Source organism: Saccostrea cucullata, unplaced genomic scaffold (genome assembly GCF_032062105.1).
Source record: "Saccostrea cucullata isolate Sc308-1 unplaced genomic scaffold, CSIRO_AGI_Scuc_v1 ctg2481, whole genome shotgun sequence".
Taxonomy (NCBI): Eukaryota; Metazoa; Mollusca; class Bivalvia; order Ostreida; family Ostreidae; genus Saccostrea; species Saccostrea cuccullata.
Genome location: NW_026920265.1, coordinates 83495 through 97181, shown reverse-complemented (window position 1 = coordinate 97181; position 13687 = coordinate 83495). Strand labels below are relative to the sequence as shown.

Here is a 13687-nt window from a genome sequence, read left to right as displayed (position 1 = left end):
AATTAGAATCATCAGTCTTTGTCAATTATTGTATCTTGAGTCCTCAGAAAATTCCAATCAAAAGGTAGGTCACTTTGACCTACTTATGGTATTTGATAATTATATTATGATATCTTCAGTCTTATCTGGCTAAATATCATCAAACTTTGTAAGTTGATGCATTTTGGGTCTTATGATACTAATAGAGTTGGAGGCTTCTAATAGAAGTGATAGATTGTACAATTTATCAGAAGAGCGATTCAAGGCCCTTGGGCCTCTTGTTTTTCACATAATTAATTTTTCCTTTTCAGATGTGTGTAAAGAAGTTCCGTACAAATGCACAAAAGTTGAGTCAAGGTAATATGTTTTGGTACTCACAGCTTGTTCCTGAAATAATACTTAATTTTTTTTATGAATAATGCTTAATTCTACGAAAAACCATTGAGTTCATTTTCAAAGGTTAATAAAATAATTTTCTCGCGTAATAATGTGAAACTTTCGCGAAGAAAAGCGTAACTTTAGCGTAATAACGCGAGGCACTTTCGCGAATAAACTCGTAGCTTTCGCGATATAATACAAAACTTTCCTGACCAATGCAAGTTTTATTTTTTAACCTACGAAATTGAGCTCAATGTGTTGTTGTATATATCACCGTTAGGGAAATAATTCTGCTTAGAGGGAAAAAAATTAGAATTCTTCTGTAAAGGAAGAGAGAATTTTATGTTAGCTATATGTATGTTTCTTTGAATTACACCAAATATAATACATGTATTCAATTTCCTTTAATATGTAAGTATTTATTTTAATTCAGATATTTTCATTACATGCATATAAAAAACTTTCAAAAAAGAAAGTCTCCTTTCACTTTCATATTCCTCTACAAAGCAGTCTAAAATTATTAGTATTATCTTTAATTAATTATATATTAAGTTTCTTATGACTGAAATTTTGCCATATTTGTATACGTATCTGGTATAACATTTAATATTATTGTTAGCTGACATTTCATTTTAATTGTTGTATTCGTCTAAACCAGACCTTGATATTTTTCTTTATATTACTTTCATGATTGTTCTAGATCTTTAAAAATAGACTTCACAAGATTTATTCCAATTCGCTTATTTCTCGGCCAAGAATATTATGTTTCCGTGACAGTAGAGTTGAGAAGAACATTTATATATGTCTCATGAACATAGTGGTTACTGTGTAAAAACTTACTGCATCGTATGAGTCCATATGACGTGTTTTTTTTTTTTCGAAAATCTGAATTTCTCATGAAACCGATAGGACTTGGATACCCAGAAACATTGGTATGGTATTGTGAGAGAAGTGTCTTGACAATTTATAGCTTACAAAAGGGTAGACAGAGTTCTAAATTGTTCCTTTGAAATTCTGTCATAAAAGTTGATATATTCAATTACAAGTAAAGTTGCCAAAAGGTATAAAATAAGTATTTGTTATACCCCCCGCAAACGAAGTTTGTGTGAAGGGAGGTATATAGGAATCACCTTGTCCGTCTGTCTGTCTGCATGTCCGTCTGTCTTTGCAATCGTGTCCGGTTCATATCTTTCTTACAGAGAGACAGAATCTACTAGTCCACACTAAGATTGCTCATGACCTAAGGGTGTGACATGTCCTCGACCCAAGGTCATTTGGGGAAGTTCAAGGTCACTTAAAGAAAAATGTCATAATTCGTATCCGGTCCAAAACTTTCTTATGGATAAATTTGGTAGGTTCTCATTTCACACAAAGATTGCACATGACCCAAGGGTGTGTCATGACCTTGACCCAAGGTCATTTCGGGAAGTTCAAGGTCACTGAAGAAAAATTTCATAATTTGTGTCTGGTCCATATCTTTCTTATTGATAAACTTGGTAGTTTCTCATTTCACACAAAGATTGCCCATGAACCAAGGGTGTGTCATGACCTTGACCCAAGGTCATTTGGAGAAATTCAAGGTCTCTGGTAGAAAAATTTCATAATTCATGTCCGGTCCATATCTTTCTTATGGATAAACTTGGTAGGTTCTCAATTCACACAAAGATTGCCTATGACCCAAGGGTGTGTCACGACCATGAACCAAGGTCATTTGGGGAAGTTCAAGGTCACTGGAAGAAAACTTTCATAATTCGTGTTTGATACATATCTTTTTTTATGGAAAAACTTTCTTCTGAAAAACCCAGCGGGGGTATTTTGCCCCGTTTGGACAGTTCTAGTTTGAATTTGCTATAATTGACATACGTTTTTCCTTTAGTTCATCATGCGAGTCATCCAAATTATACAGTCCAAAAGTGTCCTTCATCACATTTGAATATGGCCCTGCAGAACTCAATCTTTTCAAATATGTCGCAGATGAATACCAATACATCTGGAGAAAAATGAAAGAAATATGGATTTTAAAAAAAGACAGTGAACTAGCAGATGGACTATTTCTTTTACATGGACACCCTTTAAACATTAAAAAATCATGCATGGATCTGTTTGGTTTTGATGCTACGACAACAAATTTTGAAGGTAGGTTTTATAAATAAACTGATTTTTTATACTCTAGTATGTTAAGTTTCAAAAAGACGTACAACATGCATTTCATATGAAAAACAGACAATGATCCCATTTGGAGAAATAATGTGCGATATAATATAGGCATGGAATTCCTCGTCACAGGAAGTGATCAAAGAAATCAAATATTTCAACTTTTCTTTTATGAATCTTTTTTTTCATAAATTTATAGAATCCTATTTGTAGTTTCAAAATATATAAGTCCCAACGGAAACAAAAACGACAACTTCCGGTTACAAGAGAAAAACTACATAATTTGAGTATTTTTCTCTCCCATTAATTCTTTTAAAAGATAAAGTATTTGCAGTGATTTTTGGATATGTTATTCAAACAGCAAATGTCTAGAGTAAACTCAAATATCTTTTAAAGTTCGTTTCCGGTCGCGTGATTTCTTTTCCTCAAAATGAGATATTACCATAGTTAGATCTCGTAAATGGTAGGAGATTAAGATACCAAACTTTTCGGAGTGGTAGATCTTGATGAGTAGGCAAATCCATTTGGGTTGACATTGTCCGCCGGTACTTCCGGTTGTCACAGGAAGTGATCAAATAAATCAAAAATTTCAGTTTTTCTTTATGGAATCTTTCTAAGTAATACATTATAACATCTTATTTGTAGTTTTGAAATATGTCACTGGAAACAGAAATGACAACTTCCGGTTATGAGAGAAAACTGCATAAATTTAATATCATACTATCCCAAAAATCCCTTTTCGAAAAAGAGTATTTGAAATGATCTTAGGACATTTTAGGACATTTTATTTAGAATGAAATGTCTAGAGTTACCTCAAATATCTTTTTTAAAAAGTACTTCCGGTCACGTGATTTCTTGTCCTCAAAATGAGAAGTTAACATTACGAGATCTCTTAAACTGTACCAGATCAAGACACTAAACTTATATGAATAATAAACCATGAAGACTTTGCAACAGACATAGGGTAAAATGCGTCAGCCGTCTCTTCCGGTCGTCACAGGAAGTGATAAAAGAAATGAAATTGATTTTTGTAAATTTTATTAAGACTATAATTATTAAGACTATAATTGTCTAAAGTAACGTCGAGAATCTTGGCAAGTTACACTACCGGCCATTTGTTTTTCTGTATTCATTTCAAATATTATATGCCTTATTAACATAGATAAAAGCTCATTCATACAGATAAATTGAGGAGAATGGAAGACCGTTTTTGTTGCTGTAGCAACAAGAGTTTATAGTTCTATTTATTGTTGTTGTAAAGTTTCAAGTCCCAACTGCTTATCTCTTCCTTTGTTATAAGATTAGTATTAGCCAGTAGAGCTACAGTCTCGACAGAGACGACGTCTGGTTTAACCTCTTATTTGTTACTAACCATGCCAACAAACAAATAACACACAATTCGTAGGTCAAATTTGGAAAAGAACTTCCTAAAAAAATTATAAGTTGCAAAGAAAATATGTTTAATATGAAAGCACAATTACGACCAGTTTTACTCTGTTGATACATCTATTTTAATAATTATTTACTTTTATTTACTTTTAAGACAGAGAAAAAGTTCCACCAGACGAAGATTGTATTGTTGTTTGCTATTTAAGGAAGAAAGAAAAGGTACAATTATTTATTAATTATAGGTCATATAAGGATTAAAATAAGTGACCAACTTAATGGAGAACAAACTTGTCCCTAACGGACATTTTCGGTTGAGTGAACATTTAAAAAATAGCGACTACAGATCTTCAGTATGGAGTGCATTATGCACAGGAATACTTTAAGCAAAGTATATAAAGTATTTTAAACTGCTTTTTTACACCTTGAATGGAATGTTGTCTAACATCGCTAAGGGTTTTTTTTAACATGAACTACATCGCATATGTAGATGAAATACATACCATACAATCTTGCTTTCTTAAAAAAGATAAAATAAGGTTGAGTTAATAAAATAAAATTGGTCCGAGAATTCCAGGCATTTAAGAATCATTCCAGTTTGAAGACACAAGAAAGCATTTTTGATGAACACCAATATATAAAATTAACTCGGATAGGGAGCATTGATTTTTAAAGGGGTGGGGGTGGGATGTTAGAACAGTCAGAAGAATTATCAAGTTCTAAGAAACCTGACATATAAAATAGGTTCCAATATCTTTCATCACTTAATTATATTCATTAACTACAACATTACCCTTTTTAACTATACTGCAACAAAAATTCGGAAGGGTGGGGGCCGGGCAATGTTTAATGCACATTTTTAACAGTAAAAAGTTTTTTAAAAACATTAGGGGAGCAGGTCCCCCTGATGCTACGTGTCTGTTCCTTCACGAGCCAAAAAAGTCATCAGGTGTGCTTATGTGCGGGATAGATACATAGAGTAGCTTTATTTTTATAATTTTTTTTATATATTGCATGATTATAAAGGAGGTGGGCTCCACCGCCCCCTTCAGGTTCATAATACCATGAATTTCATTTGTCATTCTTAACAATTTATTCCTAACATCTCGAAAATTTTGTGGAATACGTTCCCCGTACTTTATTTGACGTAGTAAAGCTTACGCCGGCTTTGAGCCTCAAACGTAATCGTAAGTTTTATAACCTACGTTTCGAGAATGTACTCGACTTTTAACTTTCGATTCAGAATTTGAAGCCAAGATTTATATCTAAAGATGATTTAGAGCCAATCTCCAAATTTCTCTTTCGAACTTGCCCTAGCCAATGTTGATAACATACTTGCAAGTTTATTCATGTTAGTTTCAAGGGGTCAAAAATACTGAGGTTCATATATAAAGAATATATTTTATCGTTTAATAGTATTACGGTTTTGGCATTTGTTTTTTTTTTTGTTTGTTTTTTGCGCAGATGTAATATGATATTGTATGGAATCCTTTTTTGTTTTTAACTTTTTTTGGTTTCGAAATGCAGAATCGAATGCATCTAAAAACCATTTTGATTGGTTGGATTGTATGTGTTTCATTTGTTTGAATTAGTTATTTCATTTTGGCACAACATGGTTTCCACACTTCTTTATCCATAGTCGCTATCAGCTGTAGAAGTTCACCCAACCGAAAATGTCCAGCAAGAGTATAAAATGAAGGATATGGCGATAACGAACAGTATTCAATGTTGAAGTCCATAATTCAATACAAAAAAGGAGCAGAGCAAACACTGACCTTCAAAACATCAGAGGTAGGATCAGGCGCCATTTGGAAGTAAGAATCCCCTGCCGACTTGTGACACCCACGGTGTGCTCCTTGTCATGATCAGGAAATAACGAAAGTCCGTCGTAAATTCAGTGTAAAATTAATGTAAATTAGTATGAAAAACGTCATTTAGCATTTGACTCAATGATAAATTGTATTTGCTGACAATGGCATTGTATCGACCAAAAACATAGAAATGATGACTTTAAATGAGGCTGTTGATATTCTTGTTTCAACTTGTTTGTCAAAAATTTACCTCCTTTTAGAAATTGTTCATACGTTGACCATGTTCTTGCGTATCGAATCAAGATATATAAACTCCGTATGCAGGTGATGAAGGTTTATTGCTGCATAAGTAAGGAAAATTTGCCGATAGGAAAATTGATTGTTCGATTACTATAATGTCTTTTAAGTTTAGATACCCCAAAACTTTTTATTCTATTTTCATAGTATTTATGAACAGATGATCCAAACATTTTTTTTCTTTTGAGGAGACATAAAATCATGACACAGGTTTAGAAAAGTGGATACTTCCTAGACTTTTTTCTCATAAGAATCGGAAAATAAAAAAAGTGTAATATAAACGTTTAAAAGATATATCAAGCGAGGTGAATTTCAGGAGGAAAAACAGAATGGAAAAAAAACAGCATTATCACATAGGCTGATTTTTAACAATTTGCATTTCTGAATAAAATTCACCTAGCTTGATTTATTTTTCTTAACTTTATATTACACTTTTAGCGCCAAGATTACATTCATTACAAGTTTGTTTTCAACTTAAACCTCCACCGAGTGTGTTTGTCCACATTTGTAATTCATTGAAATATTATTGATATTTTCCAAGTCTATTTCATTTTCTATTTTTTAGGAGAAAAATCCTCTTATACTGAAACCTGTGACATGATATTAAGTCTCCTTCAAAGAAAAAAAATGTTCGTATGATCTGTCCTCGAGTGATTTAAAAGAACTGTGTTAGAACCATGTCATTGGAAACATGTTGTAAAAATGCAAAGTTTCCTTTACGTTAACATCATTAACATCATTTTGATCTCCTTGTAAACTTAAAATAAATAAGATAAACATAAAATTCCTAAGAGGGGGTGTTAGAACATTTCTTGGATATATTATTCATTTGCTACATTCACCAAGTCAGATTATTTATTAGAAAAACCTACAAGTTCTCTTTCTTCTCTAAGAATCAAATGTGCTTAGCTGCAAAATAATCGGTACAAAATTAAATCAAACTGCGCAAAAAATGTTCTTTAGTTAATTTAGCCAAGCTAATAACTCGTGACAGATTATATAATATCTTTTAATAGGAAATTTATACATTCGCACTTTTCTACTCTGATTTAATGTTGATAAGGCCGAGAACCAAATATCATATGACATGAAAATCAATAGACATAGTAAAATATCAATTTAAATGATAAGCTTATCGTGATCAAGCAGCGTAAGAAACTATCGAGCAGATTCCTTATCATGAAATCAAACTCCAGTAGGAGTCCATATGTTTCATAGAGCAAACACGATTAAGGATATACTTAACCATTAAAACAAACTTTAGTGATAAAAATATTTATAAGATTAATAAAACAATTTTGGAGTTGCTGTGGGCCCTGTGGTCTCCTTTCAAGATTCTTACATGTACCATGTAGTTTTCTGCTTTATATTTCAAGACAATATCGTTTTTATGAATGAGTTCTTTAAAAATTGTATTGAATATACAGATGGATACTCAGGGTTTTTGTCATGTAAGTATTTATTCTGTAGACCATCACATATGCATGCTCATGTGCTACTACTGAGGGTGTGCATGATTCATGAATATATCACTTTACGACTTTTTAAAGATTAAATATGATTTTCGAATCAAAAAATTGCTTTACATTTGATTTATATCGAATCTACAGGTTATTAGTCTGATATAAATTTTCCGTTCCGTTCCGCTTTCCATTCCTTTTTCCGTTCAGAGTTTTAGCAACACCCATTTGTATTTGTATGCGAAAGCTGTTTGCTTTGTTTCCATGTTTGTACAGATCATCAAAACTAGTTAGAAGGTCAATGTACCTCCTCAATTGTCTTTCATCTATCATTATTTGTAACTTTCAGAAAATATAAATTAATAAATTTCACCGAAAAAGGGCATTTTACCCCAAATAATGAATTTTAATCAATTGCATAAAATCATTTATTGATAAGAAGTTATACAGTGTAGACATCTACAGTTAAACATGAAGAAACAGAAAATAGTTTTAGTGCACATCAAACGCGATAAGCAATGGATCACCTAGTTGACTTAATGTAACCCAATTACAGGAAAAGGAGAAAAGGATTCAAATTCACATATAAATTTAGCTAATACTGATTAAAGTCATTCTTCTCGTACCCTGGCATGTTTATTTTTTCTTCATTATTGTACTTATACAACTATGTACCCGAATGCAATCCAAAATCTTAAAATGTCGAAACGGACATAAAGTTATAAAAAATTGTGAAGTTTGTTTTCATGGTTTAGTATATCTTTGATCGTGTTTGCGCTATGAAGTATGGACTCCTACTGGAGTTTGATTTCATGATAAGGGATCTGCTCAATAGTTTCAAAAACTGCTTGATCGCGATGCGATAAGCAAGCATTCAAATTGATATTTTACTATGTTTATTGATTTTCATGTCATATGATATTTAGTTTTCTGCCTTATCAACATTTCCCATCAGAGTAGAACAGTGTGGATGTATAGATTTCCTATTAAAAGAGATTATATAATGTGTCACGAGTGACTGGCTTGCCAAAGAGAACTATTATAGCTGATCAGTCGTTTAACTTGAAAAGAACAGAACATTTATGCGCAACTTGGTTTATATTTATATCAATTATTTTGCAGTTAAGCACATTGATTGTAAGGGGAGAAAGGGAACTTGTAGGTTTTGCTAATAAATATTTTTAATAATCTAATCTTTTGAATGTAGAAATTGAATAAAATTGAGTAAAATGCTAATGAAAAGCTCTACCTCCCTTAGAAATTTGATGTGTATCTTTTTGTTTTAAGTACGAAAGGAAATATTTATTACTTAAACGTACCGGAAATAATGCATTTTTATATGCATTGAAAAGGAAGACATTTTTGGATAATTTGAAAAAGACGTTAATGGTAATCTTACAATCAAACTCTATGATAAAAGTGATGCCTTTAACTTTGAATTTTCAATTGTCATCTTCCCTTTTTTATACTCCTTAAGTATTTTATATAATTATAACTATTGAATACATAATTTGTACCTTTGTCACCTAGACATGTTTATGGAGTTTAAATCTCTTAGTTGATGTCATACGGAAGTGAATGTCATAAACAATTTCTAATGGGAATGGTAAGGTATTGAGAAACAAGTTGATGAAGCAAGAATATCTGCAGTCTAAATGAACGTATTCATTTTGTAAGTTCTATGCTCGACACAGTGATCTTGTAGGCAAATATAGATAAATGTATCATCAAGTCTAATGCTGACTGTTTAATGGACTTTTGAGTTTGAATACATATTTCAGTTACTGCTTATACAATATTGAAGAGTTAACAAACTTTTTCAGAGAGTCTGTGCCAACTTCCTAAAAGAAAAAGAAGCAAATAGGGAGCCCCCTTAATTTGGAGATATATAACATGTATATTTTGAAGCAAATAATAAATACAAAAATTTTTAAACAGATTTCATTGCTTATTCCTTATTACCTATCGATTAATTACAGCACCAACCAGAGTAACTAATACCTAAAGTACCCTAATAGATCACTTCTACACCAATAAACCAGATAACATGTGTGAAGTAAATGAACCTTTTATAGCCATCTCTGATCACTATCCAATATGTGCCACTTGAAAAACAAAATGCATGCAACAAAAAGGAAAACACATAGAAATTCAGTATAGAGACTTCAAAAAGTTTGATGAAAATAAATTCCTCCAAGACTTAAAAGATGTAGACTTTAGCATTCTCCTCCAGTTGCATGACCCTAATGAAATACTAACTGAATTCTATGAATTATTCAATAGCGTACTTGATCAGCATGCTCAGATTAAAAACAAACGAGTAAAGAGTGAAATTCGTCCTAAATGGTTGACACAAGAAATAAACAATGCTAGACACTTACGTGACTCTTACCACAAAGAAGGAGATATGGAGAACTATCGACTCTATCGAAACAAAGTTAGACTTCTTATAGACAAATCAAAATCTTCTTACTATAAAACAGCAATTGAACAGAGTTCAAATCCCAAAGAAATGTGGAACTATCTTAATCAATTAACATGTAATTCAAAGAACATAACTCCATCTCATGTATTTTCTGATGGGGAAATTGTTGATAATCTACAGGATATTGCAAATACTTTTAATACCCACTTCACAGATGTCTCTAACAAGCTTCTTTTGGAAATGCCAAAACATGATTATGATCCTAATATATTATGTAATTTTGTTAGGTCTAAGCTTGATGAGGAAACCTTCTTTACTATTCATCAAATTGAGGAAAGTGAAGTTTTTAACATGTTAAATTCTCTAAATGTCAATAAATCAGCTGGCATTGACTTTATTGGGCCGCGTCTTTTGAAAGTCGCATCTAAATATATATGTAAACCTATAACTCATCTTGTTAATGCTAGCATAGTAAGTGGTATTTTCCCGACAAATTTAAAACAAGCCAAAGTAACACCTATTTTTAAGAAAGGTGACAAAGCTGACCCGAATAATTATCGTCCTATTTCTATTCTACCAACTGTATCTAAATTGATAGAAAAACATGTAGCGAAGCTAATACAAAATTTCACTAATGAATTCGATCTGCTAACACAATCCCAGTCGGGATTTAGGGCACTCCATTCTTGTCAAACTTCCCTTACAAAACTAACAGAAAGTTGGCTTAATGCAATGGATCGTGGTGAACTAATTGGAATTACATTTATAGATTTTAGTAAAGCATTTGACTTGGTGAATCATGACATTCTTCTAGAGAAATTAACCCATTACAAATTTGACCAAACAGCTATAAAATGGTTTAAATCGTATCTTTACAATAGGACCCAGTGTGTTAAATTTGGAACATGTGTCTCCAATACTCTACCCGTCACAGCAGGAGTACCACAAGGGTCAATTTTAGGTCCACTTTTATTTTTATTGTACATAAACGACCTTCCTTTACATGTAAACAATTCAAATATTGATATGTTTGCTGATGATGTTACTTTGTACTCTAATAATCATAATGCAAGATGTTTAGAAAATACACTAAATTCAGATCTTTGTGAAATTGAGAAATGGTGTGCTCAAAATCAAATGGTATTAAATGTAGATAAAACGAAATGTATGTTAATGGGAACACAACAAAGAAAATCAAAACTAGAAAATCCAAATTTACAACTTTATGCCTCAGACAAAACAATTGAAATGGTTGAAACTGAAAAAATTCTTGGTGTACATATTGATGATAAGTTACAGTATGCGAATCATATTGATTCGGTCTGTAAAACTTTAAATTATAAGTTATTTACTCTTCGTAGGATTAAAAAATTTCTCCCTCTTCATACCAGGAAACTATATTACAATGCTTATATTTTACCATCTATTAACTATTGTTTGACTGTTTGGGGTAATGCCCCTAAGAAGGACATGGACAGACTATTTAAACTACAAAAAAGGGCAGCAAGGATTATTCTTGATGCAAGTCCTGATTCTTCATCTAAACCACTATTTGAGAAACTTGGATGGTTAACTATTTATGAGCTAGTTGATCTGTACAAATACATATTATTATACAAAATTTTCAGCGGAATGACTCCCGAATATCTTCATAATTTATTTGAATTTCATTCTTCAACTTCCTATAACCTGCGATCTGAAACTAATTACGATCTTAAATTACCAAAATTTCATACAAACTTATTCAAGACCTCTTTTCAGTACTCAGGTGTACATCTATGGAATAAACTTCCACAATACATTAGACTCTCTCAATCTTTACAAGCATTTAAACGTAATGTAGAAAATTACATTATCAGCCGTCGCTCAATTATTTGAGCATATGTTTATGATCGTCATATTTCTGTATTGTCATATTTGTGTACATGGACACTGTATTCGTAATTTGTGATTGTATTTCCTATTATATATGATGAATTGTATCTTGTATCTTTTTGTAATTGATGTATAGAGGGCCCTGGGGAAGAATAGTGCATGCACTAACCAGGTTACCTTCTTTAAATAAAGTTTTATTTTTATTATTATTATTATTATTATTATTATAGAAAAATCTTTCAAATAATATAAATATTTATTGTTTTTTCCAAGAAATTGATAAATATATTCATTTATAAAACAGGTACAATTTGAAGAAATTCGGAAAGCAGTGAAAGATGTCAAGCCCCCCAGATTGTTTTTCGTTGTCGATTCAGAAGTCAATAACGAAATAGAAGCGCAGCTTAAACGTCAACGCTTTTGTCCACAGTCTCATGTCATTAAAGCTAGTGCCGACAAAAGTGTTATCTACGATGAATTCCACAACATATTAGAAGAAAAACTCAAATTGCTATTTCATGAAGTGGAAATGAAAACGGGAACCCGAAAGGTCGCTGTGTTCAAAAATCAACTCGAGTCTCTTCGAGAAAAACTAATAGAAAGAAAGCGAAAAACAACATTCCAGCTTACAGATGCTTGCATTAGAATATTGAAAACGTAGGTGGTGAATATTTTTTTAACTGGGTATTTTTTGTGTTTTCTTACATGCAATATAATATAACTCATCACATCAAAATTTTGAGCAAAAAGTCCATGAGTGTTTAACTCACCTCAACGAAGTTGAGGGGAGCTTATGTGATACCCTTGGCGTTGGTGTCCCTGATTAAGGTGTTTCGAGATTCGTTCTTTGTAAGAAGTTTTATGACCTGCATTGATCATACATGCGTAGAACATGCTTCTTGTGTATATTTCCTCGAACCAGAGAACGTTTGAGACGCTGCAATTTCAGCAAAGGAGTGACCAGTGTTACAACGCACTTTGAATTTTTTTTTCACTTTTTTTAAAATTTTAGTCTTTGATAAATTGATGTAAAGGTGTATAGGGGGCATTAACAGAGGAAAGCTTCAAGCAACTTAGCATTTATCATAATAAAAAGGGGCCAATTTGATTGTTCAAAACTATGAAAATTCTTTCTCTCTCATACGTTTTACTGTACTTTAAAACTTCTAGTTTTAATCTGTTTTAATTAACTTCTTTATTATTGAAAGTTTTCAACATCATACCAGTTAGGTAAATACATAATTATATGAATGCTTTGAGTAAAGCATAGACATCGAGACTGGGCGAAGGGCCAGGGGAGGGGATGGGGGGCTAAGCCCCCCACTTATTTTGGAAAAAAATATATACATCGTATAAGCATTGAAAATGCAGCGTACCCTTTTTAGGTTTATTGCTCCCCTCCCCCGTTCGTTACCGACGCCTATAATGTATTGGAAAGATAAAGATTTGTACTGAGGGATCTTATACCCGTCGTCTCCTCTTTCCGACGGGAGTAAATCAATTCATTTTTGAGGTTAGGCTTAGTATTTTGAAAGATAAGTAACAAATAAAATCTTTCCATGACTAAAACATGATTTTTTTTTTCAAAGTGCGTTAAGGTGGCTAAGGACACCTGACCCCAAAAAAACCTGTCAATAGATTTTGTTGAAATTTTCACAAGGTGTAAAGGGATGCCTAATGAACACTTAGTCAAAATATGAACATGGCATTGTGGGTAAATTACGGAACCAGGGGGTAATGAGTTACCTCCCCTTTCCAGTCACTCCAAAAATCATAATACAAGATAATTATTACCCATAAAAAATTTATTGTGCAATATGCATTCAATATTAAAAATTATTTTTAAACAATATTGATACTATTAACTTATTTTAACAATGGATTGTCTGAACATATATAAATTAAGAGAATAATCCATGTAG

General features: G+C 32.1%; 1 protein-coding gene across 1 annotated transcript; it reads left to right on the top strand.

Moving 5' to 3' along the window:
• Window positions 1-285: 285 nt before the first annotated feature.
• Window positions 286-12437, top strand: LOC134245993 (uncharacterized). The gene is made up of 4 exons (XM_062728239.1): window positions 286-336; window positions 2234-2493; window positions 4055-4119; window positions 12070-12437. Exons 2-4 carry the CDS (start codon window positions 2358-2360, stop codon window positions 12424-12426), a joined length of 558 nt encoding a protein of 185 aa, XP_062584223.1. The 5' UTR covers window positions 286-336; window positions 2234-2357; the 3' UTR covers window positions 12427-12437.
• Window positions 12438-13687: the final 1250 nt, after the last annotated feature.